Source organism: Netta rufina, assembly GCF_964035555.1.
Source record: "Netta rufina genome assembly, chromosome: 31".
NCBI classification, from domain to species: domain Eukaryota; kingdom Metazoa; phylum Chordata; class Aves; order Anseriformes; family Anatidae; genus Netta; species Netta rufina.
Window position 1 is genome coordinate 904,989 of NC_140155.1, and position 23,535 is coordinate 928,523.

Below are 23,535 nucleotides of genomic sequence, written 5' to 3' on the forward strand. Positions count from 1 at the left end.
CAGGACATAACTGCACCCACAATAGCCCTCTCTTCTCTCAGGACACAGGGGGGGCTCCAGATTCTGTAACTCCCTACAGTCTCCCATATGGACTGCCACTTCACCCCTCAGAGGGGATCCACCTGGGTGCCCACATGAGCCCAGAGAGGCCGCGTCCCCTCAGGCTGGGTTGCTGCCATGGACCAGCCATTGCAACAGGTGCCCACCACGGTGAATTTTAAATTATAAGAGGCAGAGTTCCCAGAGGAGAGGAGAGGAAGAGAAAAAGGGGTGGGAAAGGGAGGAGAGGATCCTCCCTGCGCTCCTCCCTGCCTCGCGCTCATCCCTGCCCCACGCAAACTGTCTGCCTGTCACCTGTCCTGTTTACTACGCTCCTGGGTCATGGCTCTCCCTAAGCCCTGCTTTTATGCCATCAGGGGGTGGCTGCTGTCACCCCGGCTCCACCTTCATCCCCGTCAGCACTCACAGCAGCACAAGCACAGCTCTCACCTGCTCAGGGCAGGGGGCTTAAGCTCTGACAAAACAACTCTGCGCTGCATTATTGAGGGTTTAGGGGGTCTATGATCTGATTGCTACCATGGAAAAGTGGAGGGATGAATCACACAGCTGGAACATTGGAATGCTAGGCTACAAGCTTTACAGGAGAGATAGACGGGGAAGGAAGGGTGTGGGTGTTGCCCTCTATGTTTAGAAATGGATAGATTGTGAAAATTTCCCTCTGTGAAACAGCCATGAGCAGGATGAAAGCCTGTGGGTAATAACCAAGGACTAGACCAACAAAGGACTCCTTGTGGTTGCAGTCTACTACAGGCTGCGCAATCAGCCTGTGGATAAAGCATTCTTTTCTAACAGCAAGAAGCATTGTGCTCACAGGCTCTCATCTTCCTGGGGGAATTCAACCACCCAGATGTCTGCTGGGAAAGCCACACTATAGGAAGTAAGCAATCCAAGAGACTCCGGGAGGACAACAGAATTGTCTCAATTGAGGACAATTTCCTTGTTCAGGTATTACACAAACCAAGCAGAGGAGAAGTATTACTGGGCCTGGTGCTCACCAATGTGGAAGAGCTTATTAAAGAGGTTAAGGACTGGCAGAAGCTTGGGTTGCAGTGACTATGCCCTGGTTCAGTTTGTGATCTCAAGGGATATGGGCCTGGCTAAGAGCAAAGTCAGGACCCTGAACTTCAGAAGAGTGAATTTCATGCTATTCAAAGTATTGGTGGATGAGATCCCATGGATCCTTAGGGATCAAGGATCTGATCAGAGCTGACAACTCTAAGAATATTTACCTAGGAGTGCAAGAGCTCTCTATTCCCAGATGTAATAAATCAAACAGGGAAGGTAGGAAACTGACATGGCTGAACAAGGACCTACTGGTAAAACTTAGGCAAGAGGAGGAAATGCACAGACAGTGGAAACAGGGCCATGTTCCCTGGGAAGAGTACAGAAACACTGTCCAGATGTGCAGGGATGGCAACAGGAAAGGCAAGGCACGAATGGAACTAAACACAGCAAGGGATGCAAAGAATAACAAGAAGGGCCTGTACAGGTACATTGGCCACAAAAGAAAAACTAGGGAGAGCATACTACCTCTGACAAATGACAGAGAACCAGTAACAACAGACATGGAGAAGGCAGAGGTACTTAACAATTTCTTTGCCTCAGCCTTCACTGTCAGTCAGGCTTCCCACATCTTTCAAGTCCCCAGATCTCCAGGCAGGGTCTGTGGAAGCAAATTCCCTCCCACTGTAAGCAAAGAGCAAGTTCAGGACCACCTGATGAAACTAAAGTACAAGTCAATGGGACTGATGACATGCATCCCAGGATCCTGAGAGAATTGGCTGATGGAGTTGCCAAGCCTCTCTCCATCATACGTGAAAAGTCCTGGCAGTCAGGCAAAGTCCACAGTGACTGGAAAAAGGGAAACATCACTCCCGTTTTTAAAAAGGGTAGAAAACAAGACCCAGGGAACTTCAGACTGGTCAGCCTCACCTCTGTGCCTGGCAAGATCATGGAAAAGATCCTCCTGGAGGCAATGTTAATGCACATGCAAGACAAGGAGGTGATCTGAGACAGCCAGCATGGCTTCACCAAGGGAAAATCATGCCTGACCAATCTGGTGGCCTTCTGTGATGGAGTGACTGCATCAGTCAATAATGTAAAACCAACCAATGTCATCAATCTGGACTTCTGTAAGTCTTTTGACACAGTTACATACAATATCTGTGGAAGATGACACGTGCTCAGCCTCATTGTTTGCAGAGTTTTCTGCCTAGCAATGTATCCATATGGCTAGGACATCTCTTCTTGATTGCCTAGCACCTGAACAGACTGGAATGCATGGGCAGGAGAAAAATGCCAGTATGCGATGTGCTGGGCACATGGCACTGGAGGTCTCCCTGCCCAGTGACAGTGGTCTCAACCAGTCAGAAATAAGAATATGCATAATGATGAACTGGCTATGTGCAGTTACCTAGAAACTAGGTAAAAAGACCATGAGGGGAAACTATAAGAAGACAGTGCTTTTTCAAAACACAAGGGACCCTCTCCACCACATCTTTGAAGACAACAGACCAACAGAATGCCACTTGGATGGTGGTGATCTTGCAATCTATAAGAAGGCACCTTCACTTATATTTTAAAACATTTTCTATCACTACGACCCCAGGGACATAGTCATGGCACCAAGCCTGTTGGAGTTTAAGAAGCATTTAGACTGCACTTAGTCATATGGTCTCAATTTTTGGGTAGACCTGTGTTGCCAGGAGTTGGACTCAATGATCCTTGTGGGTCCCTTCCAACTCAGGATATTCTATGATTCTATGATTCTCCAGACTAAATAACCCCAGTTCCTCAGCGGTTCCTCATAGGATTTGTGTTCTAGATCCTTCACCAGCTTTTGTTCACAGAATCACAGAATCACAGAATTTCTAGGTTGGAAGAGACCTCAAGATCATCGAGTCCAACCTCTGACCTAACGCTAACAGTCCCCACTAAACCATATCCCTAAGCTCTACATCTAAACGTCTTTTAAAGACTTCCAGGGATGGTGACTCCACCACTTCCCTGGGCAGCCTGTTCCAATGTCGAACAATCCTTTCGGTAAAGAAGTTCTTCCTAACATAGTTCTTCTTATTTTCTCTCCTGAGAGCAAGTGAGCAGCTGTTTGATGCTCAGCTGCTGGCCACGTTCAACCAACCACTGCTTAGCACATTGAGGTGAAGTTCAGCATTTGTAGGTTGTTTTATTATTCCGCAGTAGTTTCTATTTCTGACTTCTAACTTAGTAATGCAGAGGAACCTACAGCCAAGGGAGTGGGTAAGACTTCGCATTGACTAAAAGTAAAGAGCAAGATTCATTTATAAAATTATTCATCTAAGTTGTTTAAACAAACTTAGCTGCCAATAAATATGGAAGTGCTTTCTCATTCCCAACCTTCATCCTTTGGGATGTAGGAAGCATGGAAATATGCCAATCCATAACAAGGGTACAGTGAGAAAAAATATATTTTTTCAGCTGCAGTCAGAATAAAGAGCTGATCTCAGGAAACTGTGGCCTCCAAAGGATGAGATCACAGGTTTATCAAGTGGGTCTTTTAAAGATGCTTCCCTCTGTTCTAGCACCTCTCACTGCCAGGCTGATCATTATCTTGCACTGGTAATCTACCTTATCTCCAACAATCTTGTCCTCTAATCCTCTCTTAATCAACACACATTTATTGCCCCATGGCAGTTACCTATGAAATTCACAATACCTTGGGTCATCTGGATTAACAGAAAGGCTATGCCTACTTTAAATGAGCAATTATGGATTATGCCATGACTTGAAAGAATCCAGTATTTATTTTAAATGTATAAAATACACAAGGTATGCAACATTCCTCAAAGACAGTTTGGAGGATAACAACACATTCACAGGTTGGTCCTTTTCCTCTGCTTTAATGTATATTTCTCATTTCTCAGTTGGTCATTTTTCAAAGGCACTGGTGACTTTGAGTAAGAAGGCCATGTTGTTTTACCTGGACACATCTCACGACACTGACACAATACGCTGATTGACCTTTCAGTTATTCACACAAATGTTATTCATGAGAGTTTTAAACTGAACTAAGTATTAAGACTGAGCTACCCTCTTTTTTAATGTTGATGCAGCCCCACTCTGAATTAGAAGTGATACTGAGCTTGCAAACTTGGTAATTTAATTCTAGGTGCCTACATTCTCTACTGATTGTAACTAGAATGTGATGTCATTCATTTGCCTGAAGACAGACATCTATTGCCATTTACAAGCCATGTTCTATCTTCCCTCTTCTTCAGCTGCTACTCCAGGACAGAGATTCCCATAAATCTTATTTTCAGACAGCCCCATTGGGAAATCAGATTGCATTAGGCTTTCACATTCAGGCAGCAGAATCTAACTGTTGTCTATTGTTCCTTAGGTCAAACTATCTTTACCAATTGTTTACATACAAGCAGTTGCATGTGAGTTTCATCACTACCAGTAGTTTTATCATATCCAGTATGTAATCTGTGGATTTCACCTTCATCACTTAATATTACTTATAAGCAGAACTCCAAAATGGGGTCTTCCATTTCATAGTTCACAATTTGTTTGATATTTGTACTTTTCTGGTTCTGTATAAAATTAGAAATTTCAGAATCACAGAATCATAGAATTGTCTAGGTTGGAAGAGACCTCCAAGATCACCTAGTCCAACCTCTGATCTAACACTAACAAGTCCTCCACTAAACCATATCACTAAGCTCTACATCTAAACATCTTTTAAAGACCTCCAGGGATGGTGACTCCACCACTTCCCTGGGCAGCCCATTCCAATTCCTAACAACCCTTTCGGTAAAGAAGTTCTTCCTAATATCCAACCTAAACCTCCCCTGGCACAACTTTAGCCCATTCCCCATTGTCTTGTCACCAGGCATGTGGGAGAATAGACCAATCCCCACCGCTACAGCCTCCTTTAATGTACCTATAGAGAGCAATAGGGTCGCCCTGTACTGGGTCTGGCTGGAATGTTAACTTTCCCGGCAGCAGTCCATACAGTGCTGTACTCTGTACTTGTAGCTGGAACAGCAGTGTTATCACACCAGTGTTGTGTCTACTGCTGAGCAGCAGTGGCACAGCATCAGGCCTTTCTCTAACTCTCCTAGGGGGTGGGCAAAAAGTGAGAAGAGAAACATCACTAGGGCAACTGACCTAAACCAACCAAAGGGATATTCCATACCATATGATGTCACACTCGGCAATAAAAGGAGGAAAAAGAGGGGAGGGGTGGGCTCTCGTTGGGAGAATGGCGGTCCTCCTCCTGAACACCGGCTATGTGCATTGAGGCCCTGCTTCAAGGATGTGGTCAAGCATCGCTCATTTGTGGGAAGCAGAGAGTAATTTCTTTCCTCTGCACTTCCACATAGCTTTCATTTATTTTATTTGGTTTTTTTCCTCCCTTGTTTTTATTTTTCCCTTTTCCCCTCCCTTTTCCCCTTTCCCTTTTTATTTCCCCTTAGTTAAATTGTTTCGTTCATAATAATCTTTATTTAATTATTATTATTATTTCCCTTTAATTAAATTATCCTTATCTCAACCCGTGAATTGTTCTTTGCTTTACTTCTCCCCCTCCTCATCTAAAGGAGGGGGAGTGAGAGAGCGGTTGTGGGCTTTAGCTGCCCAGCAGAGTAAAACCACCACATGCCCCTGAGCCTCCTGTTCTCCTGGCTAAACATTCCAAGCTCCCTCAGCCACTCCTCAAAAGACTTGTTCTCCAGACCCCTCACCAGCTTTGTAGCCCTTCTCTGGACTCTCTCAAGCACCTCCATGTCCTTCTTTTAGTGAGGGGCCCAAAACTGAACACACTACTTGAGGTGCGGCCTCACCGGAGCCGAGTACAGGGGGACAATCACTTCCCTAGCCCTGCTGGCCACACTGTGTCTTATACAAGACAGGATGCCGTTGGCCATCTTGGCCACTTGAGCACACTGCTGCCTCATATTCAGCTGTCTATCAACCATCACTCCCAGGTCCTTCTCTGCCAGGCAGCTTTCCAACCACTCATCTCCCACCCTGTAGCTCTGCTTGGGGTTATTGTTCCCCAGGTGCAGGACCTGGCACTTGGCCTTGTTGAGCTCCATGCAGTTGGCCTCAGCCCATTGGTCCAGACTTTTCAGATCCTCCTGCAGAGCCTTCCTACCCTCTCAGGGTCCTACCCTCGAGCATATCGACACATGCACCTAACTTGGTGTCATCTGCGAACTTACTGAGGGTGCACTTGATGCCCTCATCCAGATCATCAATAAACATATTAGAGAGAAGTGGCCACAGTACTGATCCCTGGGGGACTCCACTAGTGACTGGCCTCCAGCTGGATTTGACTCCATTCACCACAACTCTTTGGGTCCGGCTATCCAGCCAGATTTTAACCCAACGAAGCATACGCCAGTCCAAGACATGAGCAGCCAGTTTCTTGAGAAGAATGCTGTGGGAAACGATGTCAAAGGCCTTACTGAAGTCAAGGTAGACCACATCCACAGCCTTTCCCTCATCCACCCAGAGTGTCACTTTATCATAGAAGGAGATCAGGTTCATCAAGCAGGACCTGCCTTTCATAAATTCATGCCGACTGGGCCTGATCATCTGCTTGCCCTGCACGTACCACGTGACGACACTCAAGATAATCTGCTCCATGAGCTTCCCTGGCTCTGAGGTCAAACTGACAGGCCTGTAGTTCCCCAGGTATACCCTCCAGCCCTTCTTTTAGATGGAAAGCGGTTAGGCCAGCTCCTCTGCCAGTTCTCTCAATACCCTCGGGTAGATCCCATCCGGCCCCATTGACTTGCGTACATCCAAGCAGGTTACCAACCATTTCCTCATGGATTATGAGGGCCACATTCTGCTCCCCATCCCCTTCCACCAGCTCAGGGTACTGGGTATCCAGAGAACAACTGCTCATGCCACTAAAGACTGAGGCAAAGAAGGCATTAAGCACCTCAGCCTTTTCCTCTTCTCTTGTAACCAAGTTTCCCCCTGTATCCACTAAAGGATGGAGATTCTCCTTAGTCCTCCTTTTTGTGTTGATGTATTTATAAAAACATTTTTTTGTTATCTTTAAGGGCAGTAGCCATTTTGAGCTCCAGATGAGCTTTGGCCTTTCTAATTTTGTCCCTGCACTGCCTCGCAACATCCTTATAGTCCTCCTGAGTGGCCCACCCTCTTTTCCAAAGATTATAAACTCTCTTTTTTCTCCTAAGCTCAAGCTACAACTCTCTGTTCAGCCAGGCCGGTCTTCTTCCACGCTGGCTCATCTTTGGGCACGTGGGGACAGACCGCTCCTGTGCCATTAAGATTTCCTTCTTGAAAAGCACCCAGTCTTTCTGGACTCCTGTGCCCTTCAGAACCACCTCACAAGGGACTCTACCAACCAGTGTCCTGAACGGTTCAAAGTCAGCCCTCCAGAAGTCCAAGACTGCAGTTTTACTGACCCCCTTCCTGACTTCACCAAGAATGGAGAACTCTACCACTTCCTGGCCATTCTGCCCAATACAGCTGCCGACCACCGCATCTCCTACCAGTCCTCTGTTTATGAACAGAAGATGTAGTGGGGCACCTCCCCTGGCAGGCTCACTAACCAGCTGCATCAGGAAGCTATCTTCCACGCTCTCCAGAAACCTAGACTGCTTTCTCTGGGCTGTGTTGTGCTTCCAGGATATGTCTGGGAAGTTGATGTCCCCCACAAAAACAAACGCTGACAATTTCGCAACTTCTGTCAGCTGCCTGTAGAACTCCTCATCCATCCCCTCATCCTGGTTTGGCGGTCTATAACAGACCCCCACCAGGATGCTTGCCTTGTTGGCCTTCCCACTGATTCTAACCCATAGGGATTCAACCTTATCATTCCCAGCCTCAAGTTCCATGACATCAAAACTCTCTCTGATATAGAGAGCCACACCACCACCCCTTCCGTGCTGCCTGTCCCTTCTGAAGACCCTATAGCCAGACACTGCAGCACTCCAGTCATGAGAGTGGTCCTACCACATCTTCATGATGGCAACCAAGTCATAGCCTGCCTGCTGCATGATGGCTTCCAGCTCCTCCTGTTTGTTGCCCATGCTGCATGCATTAGTGTAGATGCATTTCAGTTGGGCCATTGCCTTCTCCTCTGGTTTAGCCATTATTCCTCCTGGAACACCTCCAACAAGCCTTATTTCAGCCCCGTCCCCCTTCTTACCTAGTTTAAAGCCCTCTCAATGAGCTCTGCCAGCTCCTGGGCTAGGTTCCATTTTCCCCTTAGAGATAGGTGGGACCCGTCTGCAGCCATCAGGCCGGGTGCCGAGTAAAGCACCCCATGGTCAAAAAAAAAAACATTCTGTGTTGGCACCAGCCTCTGAGCCACGTGTTTATCATGTGGGCTTTCTGTGTCTTCTCTGTACCCCTCCCTGCTACTGTAGGGATGGATGAAAACACCACCTGTACTCCTGCTCCATCCACTAACCGTCCTAGTCCCCTAAAGTCCCATTTGATAGCTTTCAGGCTTCTCTCTTCAATATTACCACTGCCAGCCTGGACTATCAAAAGGGGATAGTAATCAGAGGGGCAAACCAGGTTGGAAAGCTTTCTGGCTATGTCCCTGACCCTGGCCCCAGGGAGGCAGCAGACTTCCCTACAGGTAGGGTCAGGCCGACAATTAGGACCCCCTGTTCCCCTGAGAAGGGAGTTGCCTACAACAATTACCCTTCTATCTTTCTTGGCCGAGGCAGTCTTGAGGTATGGAATTGACTTTAATGTGTTTAATTCGATTTAATGTGTTTTTAAGGGTATTAATACCCTTCCTGGTAAACAGAATGAATGGGCTTATTAGTTAAAAATGAATTTACAATAAATACTGCAATAAATGGTCACTAGTGGGGTTCCTCAAGGCCTCACCTCAAGTACTGTGGCAGTTCTGGGCACCACAGTACAAAAAGGACATTAAACTGTTGGAGAGTGTCCAGAGGAGGGCGACTAAGATGGTGAAGGGCCTACAGGGCACTGGGCCTGTTCAGGCTGGAGAAGAGGAGGCTGAGGGGGGACCTCATCGCGGTCTACAACTTCCTCGCGAAGGGGATTGGAGAGGCAGGTGACCTGTAAACACCGGTGATAGGACCCACAGGAATGGTGTTAACCTGAGGCAGGGGAAGTTTAGGCTGGGTGTCAGGAAAAGGTTCTTCACCGAGAGGGTGGTTACACACTGGAACAGGTTCCCCAATGAAGTAGTCACTTCATCAAGCCTTTCTGAATTTAAGAAGTGGTTAGACTTTGCACTTAGTCACATGGTCTAAACTTTTGGGTAGACCTGTGCAGTGCCAGGAGTTAGACTTGATGATCCTTATGGCTCCCTTCCAAATCGGAATATTCTATGATTCTATGAGATCCATAATGGTTTATTTTGTTTATATATATATATATATATATTATATTTTATTCAGGCAGTAATTGCAACATTTGATAGGCTTGGGTTTTTACAAAATTCATTCTTACTGCAAGATGTCTCACTAGGAAGTACTTCAGGGACTACTTATTTCTATGCCAGGATTTTAAAAGCTGATAATTATTTTTTTCTTCCTTTATTCTTTTTCATCCTCTTTTACTCACCACATTATTAATTTATTAATCTCCTGGCCCTGTGGAAGAACATCAAAGAGAGGGTAATAGGTTTAAAGTCTTTACAGGACGTACTCCTAACCATTTGCCATCAGAGCCTGGACTGAAGAATGGGTACAGCTTCCCAGATAAGTTGTAAAAGATGGATCCAATAGAGGTCTTTTCTTCAGCATCATAGAATGAAAGCTTTTTACGTTCTTGGTCCAGGAAAACAGCCACCACACTGCACTGCTTGCAATTTCTTAGATCCTTCTCATTAGTTAAAATGTATTTCCCCTGAGAAAACTGTAGACTAAGTAAGTTCTCCCCTGGGAGACAATTTACTGTGCTGCTCGTAAGTGCATTCCTAATCTCCTCAGTCACCACTCCCAGCTCCCACTCTGATTGGTCTCCCACCTCCACTTCCCAGTAATGTTCATTTTCTGAAAAGCCCTCAGTAGCTGCCACCATCATTTTGAGGGCATTCTCTTCCTGGATGGAGGACTTCACCCTATTTTTCTCCTCATTAATGCAGAGGCTGGGGTGCTTGTATTTCTGATCCAGAGTGATATTAACTTGAGAAAGGAAAAAAAAAAAAAAAAAAAAAAAAAGTTATTTCTGAGTTTCAGAAAAGCAAACTATAATCTCAAAGGAAATGAATACAGAAAATAAACTGTAAAATAATTAAATATATATATACACCCAGAAATATACAGTGTGGTTTTGTGAGAAAAAAAAAATGAATGAATGGGAAAAATAACATCCATCAGCGCACACCTTTTCTCTGGTTTTACTGTGACTTAATGAAACCATCTGCACTCAGAGTAAGGGGATCAAAGTCCTTTGGTCAGATTCATCTGGCAAATGGCTTTTTAAGTAAAATGCAAAGCTGAACCTCTTGAAGGTACATAACATTTTTAAAGGTCCTAGTTAGCTGAAAAGTTATTTATCCCTACTCACAACACTGAGAACTGTGTAAATGGGAGACTCCTACAAAAGCCTATGTGTTCATTTTGACCAACAAGCTTAAAATTTTCTCTAAATTATGATAGCCTGTGAATTTTTCGTAACAAAAATGATACTCTTGTATGTGCATGAAAGAACAAGAGGTTAATGGTAGGCAAGACTTAGCTTACCTGCATTGCTACGAGCTTTCCAGAACTCTGTAAGAAAAGAAAAGAGTTAATTTAAATTACTGCAGAGTGTTAATATTCCAGATTGTGGAGCTGTGTGGTGGTTGAGGTTGCAAGAGAACTCTGGAGACCATCTGGTCCAAGCCCCCTGCTCAAAAAGAGCTACCCAGAGCCATGTTCAGAGGGCTTTTGTATATTTCCAAGGTGGGAGACTCCACAACCTCTCTGAGCAACTTGTTCCAGTGCTCCATTTTGATAGAAAATATTTAATAATATTTAAAATTTGATTAAATTAATTTTCAGATTTCAACTCACCCAGTTCAATCCTTGCTTTGTCTGAAAAACAGAGAAATTTATATCATCTCTATGAAAGGCAAAGCTCTTCTGTAGTGTATCTGCTAATATGAGTATTTCCAATACTACATTGCTAAGTATGACATGGCTAGAGTATGAGATGCTAGAGTAACTGCGTGTGTTGAGGTTATCTAAATCTATGCTAGTCACCTGCATGCTGTGTAAAGTAAGGAGAAAGAGACTGGTACATCAGAAAGTGTTTCTTCTTTGCTGTTTCAACCACCTATCTCTTGGTCGTATCTCTATTTTCATCTCTCAGTAAGAAAACCAAGAGTACCGATTCAGTCTTGATGTCCAGAATTTAAATAACTACCCAGGTGAGCTGAATTGCTTGTTAAGAGCTGTGGGCATACTTCCACATCCTGTCAGATGACAAACAGGAGCTTTACATGTCCAAGAGTCAAATTGTATATAAATACATATATATGTTTTATTCCTGTTTTCAAAAGTATGTGTTAGGACGGAATATGTTTTCTGCTCAGCAACAGCAAAAACTGTACCCTTAATTGACTGAAATGAAATTCCCATGATGTGGAAACAGATATTCCAGAGTCCAAGATTGTGCCAGATAAACACTTTTTTAGGGACAACTATGCCTCAGAGTATGAAAGAGAGAGTGCAGTGCTGTGACAGATCTCAAATCTGGGGAAGAACTCAGAAATTTGCACAGTTCAGATCTAAAATAATATTTCTGAACATAAATAACTTAAATGAATTTTAAGGATATTTCAAAGTTAACTTATTATCCTTACCAATTTTTTCCATTGCATCATCAATTTCTATAAAGAAACAAAATTAAAAGTCCATGAAAAGCTAGGAAGACTAAAACAGGTGAATTATGCTACTATCACACATTATAGAATACTTTATATATAAAATTAATCTGTTCATATAGTGCCTCTATTATTCTTCATATATAAGTTTTCTCTAGTATTAAATAATGTGCTTGTAGTTATATACCTATAGATAAAAAGAGGGACTGTATGTACACATACAAATATAACACAACTTTCAAATTATATTTTAGTTGCAGTAGGGGAGTTAATCTTTGCAAATAAGAACTTCTAAGAACATTTCTCAATTCAAAATTGCATAAAACACCACTATTTTTGTAGAGAGGTCATCTGCAATGCATCTTTCAGGATATGGTTAAAAGAACAATGTGTCATAGTAAATGTACAATAGAAAAAAAATGTTATTTTACCCTTCTGAAAATTCTTCTGCATCTCATCTGAAACGAAAACAAAGCAGAAATAGCAATAAACTATACATTTCTCAAGAGGAAAACTCACAAAATTTCACTGAGAATTTTGGTGTTAAACAATTTGTTCATTTATGGAAGTGGGGCTTAATGCTAAGTTAAGAATAAAATAAAACACAAGTAGGTTTTCAAAGGAGATGGGATAACTTGTCCTCTGGAGATACCCTTCTTCCTCTATATACTGCAGAAGGAGTCTAGATGATTAGATTAGTCTAGATTTGTAAAATCCATTGGCTAAAACCAGGTGGAATTAATGATATCTGGTATTTTTATCTTCAACTTAATTGAAAACACTGGGTTTCAAATAGAAGGACATTTTCCGTAGGGGCCCTCTCTCATGATTTCACAGAATTTTCTAGGTTGGAAGAGACCTCAAGATCATCGAGTCCAACCTCTGACCTAACTCTAACAGTCCCCACTAAACCATTTCCCTAAGCTCTACATCTAAACGTCTTTTGAAGACTTCCAGGGATGGTGACTCCACCACTTCCCTGGGCAGCCTGTTCCAGTGCCTCACAACCCTTTCAGTGAAGAAGTTCTTCCTAACATCTAACCTAAAACTCCCCTGGCTCAACTTAAGCCCATTCCCCCTCGTCCTGTCACCAGGCACGTGGGAGAACAGGCCAACCCCCACCTCGCTACAGCCTCCCTTGAGGTACCCATAGAGAGCGATAAGGTCGCCCCTGAGCCTCCTCTTCTCCAGGCTGAACAAGCCCAGCTCCCTCAGCCGCTCCTCGTAGGACTTGTTCTCCAGGCCCCTCACCAGCTTCGTCGCCCTTCTCTGCACCCGCTCAAGCACCTCGATGTCCTTCTTGTAGCGAGGGGCCCAAAACTGAACACAGTACTCGAGGTGCGGCCTCACCAGAGCCGAGTACAGTAGTAGATTGTACTATGATAGTAGATTGCACTAATGATAGTAGATTGTTTTGAAATATAGAGGATTCTTCTAACTAAGGAATACTCAAAACCAAAATTCAAAAACAGCAAGGGAATAAACAAGGAAATCTTGAAGAAAATAGAGAGGCCTGTAGCTTGCGTAGTCTTTCTGTAGCTTTTCTAGTCGTTTAGCTGACAAAATAAGGAAACATACATGTAGGACAGGTAGCATAACAAAGAGAAATCAAAATATGCTCTTACCCAGTTGATGATTGAGATCATCTATATCTGGAAAAAAAATGTTTAAGTATTAAAACAGTAATTTCTTTCCATTTTATTTTAAACACCAGCTAAGCACCACACAACCTTTTGTTCACTCCTCACAGTGGGATGAGGGAGAGCAGTTGTTCAACTGCTACAAGACAGCCAGAGATTTTGGCTGCATTATGTTCAGGTGGGAGCAAAAAGACTGCTCAAGAAAATCACCAAAGTAAAATTAAGTATTAAAGATGACTTAACTAGGGGAGAAGGGGAGGGATAGAATAAATAAAACATCCTTTCATGACAATGTGATTGAACAGCCTTAGCACAGGCATCTAATGGATGGTTCTTGGTACTTATACTGAAACAATTGAACCAAGTCCAGATAGTGTTAAATATGGTTTTATAAAAGGTATAACTGATGTTTCTCTGCGGTACCCTAAGGAGTACTAAAATAGTCTCAAAATAAATGCTGACTTTACTACATCTCTGGCACAATCTGCATGCCCACTACACTTGCTCTTAAGAGTAAAAAAAATCTTGCTCTACATTTGTACAATGCAGTCCTAGTAACAAAGCTCGTAGGTTTTTCATGAAGAGATCTGAACAGAAATTTATTTTTGAGATTCTAAAGCTTAAACATTTCCTTACTAGTTGAAATTTGTCATGAAACATAATCCTAAATCGATTTCTCTGAATTAACTGACCAAATAATTTGCAAGCTCTAATACTGACTGAAAATACTTACCAGATCAAACTTCAATGAATTAATCATTGTCCTTGCAGTAGGCATCAACTACCTTTAAATGTACAATATGAAAGCTAATTTAATGATTTCTAAATTTTACTTTGCAAAAGCAATACAGCTACTAATGCTTCCTGAGCTCAGCCTTTATCTGTTTATAAAGGATCAGAGAGATTTATAGATACAAATCACAGATAAAAAAGCTGTTACACTTACCTTGTTGAATCTCCTTTTGTGCATTTACTGTGAACAGAGAGAATTATGTTTGAATCCTAAAAATAATTCCTCAAGCACTAAACATTCAGTTTTAAAGACTACTCAGAAGTGATTAAAACACAACAATTTGCATGTATATTTGTACGTATGTATTTTACATACATATGTATATGTATGTTTGTATGTATTTGCATGCATATTTGTACATATACATAAATTGTTGGTTGTATCCCAATGCTAGGGAATAAACTTCAAAAATAAATTATTTTTCATAGACACTTTTAAAGAACTTCAATACTGTCATTGACTGAAACAAAAATAATAACCTTGTTTCCTCAAGTTAAGCCTGTTTCTTGCAATATTTGAAACAAAAATAGTAGAGATCAAGTGCAAAACAGATTTTGATATCTAACCTTGTTTTCTCTGCTATTTCAAACTCATGGCAATTCAGGGACCAGCAGCTAATGACACTTTTTGCAATCACAGAAGAGCTGAGCTTGGAAGGGGACCTCTTGAAGCCACCTAGTCCACCCACCCTGTTCAAACAAGTTTGGCCCAGGGCTGTGTCCAACTGGATTTTGAATGTTTCCAAGGAAGGAGATTCCACAGCTTCTGTGGGTTCCAGTATTCAGACACCATCACAATAAACACGCTTTTTTTGGTTGTTCTGTGATGTCAGTATATACTGAGTTTTATTTCACAAGCCATACAAACTTACCATTTGAAAACTGGCAAAATGGATTAAAAATATTTCAGCAATGACTAAATATAAATAATATTTAAAGTTTCTGTAGAGATATTCCCAATTTTAAACATCCAAAACATTTTTGTTTGTATGTAGTTTTCTAAGTTTAGTTTCTGGGTAGGAGTCCATTCCCTTAAATATGGCAGAGAAGTATTTTCTTTTCTCTGGAGTTAGCATTAATATAAAACAGCCACTGGATTTATTCTTATTCTCTTCTGTAAGTCAGAAGTATTAAAAAACAAAAACAGCTTTAGGAATACAGGTAATTAGCCCCATTGTTTATACCATTGGCTAGTTCTATACTGCTGTACGTATCAAGGTGTTCATGATGAAATGCAGCATTAACATTACTTACATGCACGAGTTGTAGCCTTATTGTTCACTGAGAGAGAGAGAAAGGGGAGGGAGGGAGAAAGAAAATGTTATCAAGCTTTCCTCCTTGCCTACTTCTATGTTTTCAAATGAAACTTCATATTCTATAGTTGTCACGGGTACTGTTTGGTAAATACACAAATTGTCTTCAAAATATCTTGATTTACATTTATTTTCAATTACAATCATGAGGAATCACACATAATTTAATGAATAAAACTAGTGATATTGAAAGAAAAATATCAGACTTAGCAAACTTCTTGGCAACAGATTTATGTTTTAGAACTGTCTTAGAAACAGCATATAAAGCAATAAAATGACTTGCAAATATATGAAACCAGTGGATACATTTGGGTACACTAATATATTTTTGTGAGTGTTGCTGTATTTCAGTAATGAGATTAAGTTGAACCAATGATTTCACTACAGTAATGTGTTGATTCATATTGTCAAATGTAATTGTATAGATTTATGCCCCAAGATGTTGGAGTAGTTAACAGTTGCTTAAAAATAAATATATAAGGTAATCAAAAACACATTAAAAAGTTATGGCTGGAAAATCACAAGTGTGATTGCTCATAATGCTGTACACTACCCAGATAACTCTGGACATGGTGACACAGTCTTTCAACCACATTGTACTAAGCATTCATCACTTTAACATTAAGAGTAGAACTTACCTCTGAGTTTATAAAATGCAGCAATAACGAGGAAAACACTCAGGAGTAGGATCACAACAAAAGCCGCCAGCCAAGGGGAGGTGGTAGGAAAGAAGACATCTGCAAATTATTTAAGGCGATCAGTATCATTTTACTCGCATAACTGACTATTAGCATTCTATCAGATTCATATGGATAAGGAACATTGTCTGTAAAGAAGTAGGAAGAGCAGTAGCTATCTCTGATCATCTTTGATGCCTGGTTTCAATAGGCTAGTGGCCAGTTTAAACTAGGCAGAACATCAGCATGAGCCTGGAAACAACCTCAAGTGTATCAGAATCCAGAACAATAAATGTTTATGGCTTTGCCTCCTATCTTACCAAAATAAAAGTTAAAAAAAAATATCTCTGTGAGATCTCAACATCTTTCAAAAGTTGTATCCACAGGCTCAAATGAATGATGCTAAAGATATGTCGATAGTTGCTTGTGCTATAAATGTATGACTGTGTGTTGTGACCACATTTTCACTTTACTGGAAAGCACAGAAGAAAAATTACTAGGATTAGCCTTATTCCAAAGAAACTAGTCATCCATCTGTCAACAACTGGCAATTTACTATTGGAACTTCACATACTACAGTCTGAATAATTTTTGGAGTAGCCTATTGAACTCCACTGAATGTAAAAAAAAAAAAAAGTAATTTTATACTCTGACTGTATGCCTAAAGTGAAACAAAATAAAATTGAATCTATGCTTCATTCCTAGACACCTGTAGGAGCAGTTCACCAAGACTTTTATCCCTGCGTCATTTTATTATGTCAGCAAAGATTTGACCAAACCACTGCATTAGGTATTATATTAATAGAAAAATAAAGGTGGAGAAGGGAGAGGAAGGGAACTGAATCCTCCTCCATCCCTGTGAGACCAGGTACCACCTGATCACAAAAGTTCATTTCCCCCAGGTGTGATCACACCCATGGAAGGGTATTTTCATTAATATTTTTACAAAGTTTGCCACTGACCTACAGAAGCTTATATCTGTTCAGTTTTCTTAAATATATATTTATACATATATTACAGAAGAAAACTTCTGTGAAACTGATAATTCTGTTCCACTGGAAATTTGTTTTCCTGGAGCAATCTGGTCTGTACACATCAGTTCACTATTTTCCCTCCCAATCCAGAAACTCACTCTCACCTGCAATGACAACTGAAGATTCTGTTGATGTTTTCAGCAGTTTATCTATTATTTTGCAGGACACAGAGTTTCCAGATCCTGGTTTCAAAATGATGGAGCTGCTGACATTAGCAGTGCTGGTGCCAGTAGTGAGAGGAGTTCCAGTGATATTATTTCCTCTACTGTCTGTCCACAACATCTGAACTTGAGAAAACAACCTTTCAGAGAAACATTTGAGTCGAATACCATCACCCTCGTAATCATCCACAACAAGCAAGGGATCATGGCCAGCACCTACAAGAGACAGATGAACAGGTGAGCCATGCACAGCAATCTCAGTGGTTCTACAGGGGAAGGGGGAGAACACTGTGAGAAGTTTTGCATTTATAATGCACTAACAGCACTTTCTCCACAGAAGATGCAGCCTTTATCAGATAACATCAGCATGTACTCCCACAGCTCTTATCAGAAGCAGAAGACAAGAAGATAGATTGTAAAGCACAGGATTTAAAAAAAAAAAAAAAAAAAAAAAAAAAAAAAAAAAAGATCATGGATGCCTTTGAAGCACAAGTCATTAAAAGCTGTCCCTATTTTAAATGACCAGCAACAATCCCAGCTATGCAACTGCCAGTCAAAATTACATTGGCACCTCCATTCCCAGTACTGACAACACTAGGTTATCTGGGTATGTTCATCTCATCAAATCTTAGCTATCTAAAAGATAATTACCTCATGGAAGCAATTATAGAGAAAATGTGGAGAAACAGAATTTACCACACAGTGTTTCATTCATGTGGAAGATGGTAGCATAAGATATGTTACACTTTTTGAGCTCCTGTCTCCTCCTACTGACTGTACAGGTATCTTAGATAAAACTGAGCTCTCAGATGCTCAGTTTTAATGCCTGCATTTGAGCACACTGAATTCTAGAATTCGCATCTGTGCTCCCTGAAATCCAAAGAAATCATCTAAACCTGGCCCTCCTGGAGAGGAGAAGACAGTCATAGGAGGCATCCATTCAAATGTATTCATAGTCTCTTAAACAAACTTAGTACAGAGTGTACTTATTACAGAGCTCAATTACCTTCAATGGGCTGGTATGTAGATACCAACATCAAGATGAAGATGACTGCTGTCAGCTGGACTGAGAGTCCCATGCCTATATGGTAGAAAAAAAATATCTGTTTGAAGGTAAAATAAAGGATGTGGGGGTCTGCATAGCTGAATTACAACATCCCCAAATTCACTCTCTCACTCTAAGATCTTGTCGACTGCTCATGTACAGTACTTACATGCTTAACTGCAACCCAAGTGAAGCAGTGGCCAGAACAGTCCTATGACTGCTCCTGTGAGCTGCATGGAGATGCTCCAATTGGCACTGATAGCAGTTGATGTTTATGAATTGAGCAGTTCCTGAGCCAGGTAGACATGTGTCTCATTAGCCATACTAGTAAAAGGACTTGGGATGACTCTTTTGAGTTAAGGGCAAAGACCATATTGGTACAAAACAGAACACAAAATTATTTTGATATGTAAAGCTATGGTATGGACACTGAAAAGCCTTTTTTTTCATGCCAACTAATCTCCATTGAATACTTCAGTCCCAATTTGAGTCTGATGAAGTGCTGTTGAACTGTGGCTCCCTCTTGTGATTCTTGTGGCTGCTGTTGAAACTAAAACTTGAAAATTAAGTCAACAGTTTTTAAAGACATTCAAATTTCAAGCCCGGCATCTTTTTTTGTTTTGAGGGACCATCCCTAATTATAGATTTCCATAAATATCCCTAACAAAGTATAATCTTAAATAAATAAATAAATACACTCTTTAAATAAAAAGGCATATTGGGATTGGTATTTTCTAAATTAAATATTTCACTTTGGAAACAGTATAACCCTATTTTCCTCAGATATTTTAAATGAAACTGTTTAAATATTTTTTTTAAAAAGTAAATTAACCATGAATTTAAAGCAGAAGTTTCCAATATTTATATAACCAAACCCTGTCTTGCTTTCTGTATGTATAGATAGATATAAAACTATAAATAGATATCATTAGAATAAATATAACTCTGTATATATAGTCAAATAAGAATGTTTCACTTTGGAAACAGTAAAAATTAACTTTTAAAAACTCATAATTTAAAAAAAGAGAGAAGGGATGAAGGGAGGGAGGGAGAGAGAGAGACAGAAGGAGGGAGGGAGTAAGGGAAAAGACAGATCTTCCTTTAACCTAGTAAAACAAACAGTGCTCTGCTTTGAAGACCACCATATTTCTTGGTAGGTCATGTGTTTTCTTCTCCCTTCCCCACCACATGCACTATCTATATATATTTTGTTCTTTGTTTTGCTTGTTTGTTTGCAATGTAAAATGGAGCTTCTCATTACTTTTGGCCCACCCATACTTCCCTGAGCATTTTCAGCATTTCCTTTGGTTATAATGACTAAGACAACTAATCACTTAACACACAGTAAGGTCACTTTCACAGGAAAAAAAAGACAAATACCATGACTGCGAGATGCCTATTTTTCTTCGCTGACTGTAAAAGAAGAGCAGGAAACTGAATTATATATATTATATATATATGAGTTCTACTTTTTATACTTTTTGAGGAGCATTGTAATCTATTTTTAAAGCCATTAAGAATGTAGGACATTGACACATTTATGATTGGCTTTATCAACTTTTTTATTTTACTTTTTAAAAATTACTCATTTTTTGACCCTTCACACATTTTAAGGTCTTCTTTTCCTGGCAAGGTACCCAGAGAAAAGTTTTCACTTTGCTTTTTTATCATAGCTAAGATTCTGACGGAAATACAAGAACTGAGATGCCTGGGATTTGAGGAAACAGGAAAGGAAAAAGCACAATATATTGAAAGAAAAAAAAAAAAAAAAAGGAAAACAAACAAATGGGATCAAAAAATTAAGGTGTCTGCCATCTATTATGACTTAATTTGTTGTGCCATTGTCATTGTAAAGACAGCAATGAACACCCTGAGAATGAAGAAAAACACTGCACACTGAATGCACCAGCTACAAGCAGGGGCAAAGAGTATTATGAACATCAAAAATGAAAGTAATGCCTTATACCTAAGAAAGAAGACAAAATGGAGGAGTGAGTTAAGGGATCTGCTCCCATTTCATGCTATTAATGCATAATCTCATCTGGGTCTTACCAAAAGGACTGTACATCCACATCTCACTTCAAGAGTGTGGATTTCCCTCTGCTAATCTGATCTTATTTGAGCCTGAAGTCAAATGTAAAAGAAAGCATGGCTTTAAGACAGGTAGATAGGACAGTATGGTTGAAGTTTTTACCATCTCTTGCAGGTAGCAGCTCACCATTCAGAAATACATACAAAACAGAGTTCAGCAGTTCCCAGACATAATCCCAAGAAATCTTTCAAGACAATAACTGAAAATATCTACCAACCAACGCAATTCAACTTAGCACAATGCAACACAACACAACGCCTACCAGAAACAGAGAGCTAAGAAAATATTCAGAAGTCCTCCCTACATAAAAAGACAAAGAAATTACTGTATTTGTTAATGAGAAATACAAACCTGCATTTCCACAAATGCAGCTGTACCCTAAAGAAATCTGCATGCAGGTGCTTACATTTGTTGGCGATACTCAGAAAGTTCCTGGTACCTTTGGACCCTGACAGCCACAGCTTTCCTGACCATAAAACTAATTAATTTATTTCCGTAAGTTGCCTGTTAACCTTTGCAATGCAACAATAAAATAAGGGAGGGGATGAAAAAGGAAAAAAAAAATGGGATTGTTGGTTGGGTTGGGGATTTATACTATTAGGGGTCAAATACTCTATGGTAGTTAAAAAGAAGTGTAAAATACCCTCAGAAAACTTCAGACAATGGAAGCTTTCTATAGTGTTGTGGAAAATGAATCCAAGTAACTACTAGGGTTGGCCATTATGGGCCAGATTATACTGGTGCTAATCTAAAAACGCAAGTTTACGGTTGGATGTATTGGAGGAGGTTTTTCAAGAAAAGAAGAGCATTCCTACTTAAAATTTGGTATCTGTGTCTTCATTTACTTTGAGATTAGAATACAAAAGGTGTGCCTCCCCAGACTGGCAGCATTCACTATTTGTGTATAAAAGAATGTTAAATATTTGGCATAAAACCTCCCTCAGGAAGTGTTGCATCCTTCTGAGACTATTTCACAGAATCACAGAATTGGTGGGGTTGGAAGGGACCTCAAAAGATCATCGGGTCCAACCCCCCTGCCAAAGCAGGTTCCCTAGAGCAGGTTGCTCAGGTAGGCATCCAGATGGGCCTTGAATATCTCCAGAGAAGAAGACTCCACAACCTCCCTTGGCAGCCTGTTCCAGTGCTCCATCACCCTCACCATGAAGAAGTTCTTTTGGATGTTGGTGCGAAACTTCCTGGGCTCCATTTTTTGGCCATTGCCCCTTGTCCTGTCCCCACAAAACACCGAAAAGAGGTTGGCCAAATACCACTGTCTCCCATAGTTAAGATACTTATAAACATTAATAAGATGCCCCCTCAGTCTTCTCTTCTCCAGGCTGAACAGACCCAGGTCTCTCAGCCTTTCTTCATAGGGAAGATGCTTCAGGCCCCATATCATCTTTGTGGCCCTCCACTGGACTCCTCCCAGGAGATCACTGTATTTTTGTACTGGGGAGCCCAGAAATGGACACAGTACTCCAGGTGAGGCCTGAGCAGGGCAGAGTAGAGGGGGAGGATCACCTACCTTGACCTGCTGGCCACACTCCTTTTAATGCACGCCAGGATCCCATTGGCTTTCTTGGCCACCAGGGCACACTGCTGGCTCATGGTCAACCTGTCCTCCACCAGGACCCCAGGTCCTTCTCCACAGAGCTCTTCTCCAACAGGTCATCGCCCAGCCTGTACTGATATATGCGGTTGTTCCTTCCCAGGCGCAGGACTACGCTTGCTCTTGTTAAACCTCATTTGGTTACTTCCTGTCCAGCTCTCCAGACTGTCCAAGTCTCGCTGAGTGGCAGCACAGCCTTCTGGCATGTTGGCCACTCCTCACAGCTTTGTATCATTGGCATACTTGCTGATGGTGGACACTATTCCCTCATCAAGGTCATTGATTAAGATGTTGAACAAGACCGGACCCAGCACTGACCTCTGGGGAACACCGCTAGTCACAAGTCTCCAGATGGACTCTGCACGGCCAATCACCACCCTCTGTGCTCAGCCAGTCAGCCAGTTCTCAACCCACCTTGCTGCCCACTTGTCTATCCCACACTTTCTCAGCTTTGCTAGCAGGATTTAATGGGAGACAGTATCAAAAGCCTTGTTAAAGTCTAGGAAGAGGACATCCACTGCTCTTCTCCAATCTACCCAGCTGGTGATGCCATCATAGAAGGCAATATGGTTGGTCGAACATGATTTCTCCTTGGTGAATTCATGTTGACTACTCCTCATAACCTTCTTCTCTTCCAATTGCTTGGAGATGGCATCCAGAACAAGCTGTTCCAACACCTTTCCAGGGACAGAGGCGAGACTGACTGGCCTGTAGTTTCCCAGATACTCCTTCTTGCCCTTCTTGAAGACTGGAGTGACATTGGCTATCCTCCAGTCTTCAGGCACCTCTTCTGTTCTCCAGGACCTTTCAAAGATGATAGAGAGTGGTTCGGCAATCACCTCTGCCAACTCCCTTAGCACATATGGATGCATCCCATCGGGATCCATGGATTTTTGTGCGTTGAGCCCACTCAGACGCTTCCGAACCACTCCCTCATCAAGCAGGGGGAGATCTCTACTTCCCAGATCCTTTCTCCTCCCTCCAGGCTCCAAGAGTCCCAGGGGGCGAGTCTTTGAAAGAAAGACCAAAGCAAAGAAGGCATTCAGTATCTCCGCCTTCTTGGTGTCCCCCGTTACCAGGACACCCTCGTTCATCAGGGGACACACATTATCCCTAGTCTTCCTTTTACTGTTTACATACCTTAACAAAAAAAAAAAAAAATATATATATATATATATATATATATATATATATATATATATATATATTATTATCCTTTATCTCTTTTGCAAGCTTCACCTCCAGGTGGGCTTTAGCCTTCCTTGTCGCATCCCTCAGGCCCTGACAA

The 23,535-nt window shown here is 41.5% G+C and overlaps 1 protein-coding gene across 1 annotated transcript; it reads right to left on the minus strand.

Annotated features, from left to right (window-relative positions):
* Positions 1 to 9,678: 9,678 nt before the first annotated feature.
* On the minus strand, positions 9,679 to 18,580 carry LOC311220299 (butyrophilin subfamily 3 member A3-like; the record flags this gene model as incomplete). The annotated part of the gene is made up of 7 exons (XM_084303805.1): positions 9,679 to 10,199; positions 10,761 to 10,787; positions 14,471 to 14,497; positions 15,571 to 15,597; positions 16,268 to 16,366; positions 17,445 to 17,717; positions 18,508 to 18,580. 7 exons carry the CDS (start codon positions 18,578 to 18,580, stop codon positions 9,679 to 9,681), a joined length of 1,047 nt encoding a protein of 348 aa, XP_084159931.1.
* Positions 18,581 to 23,535: the final 4,955 nt, after the last annotated feature.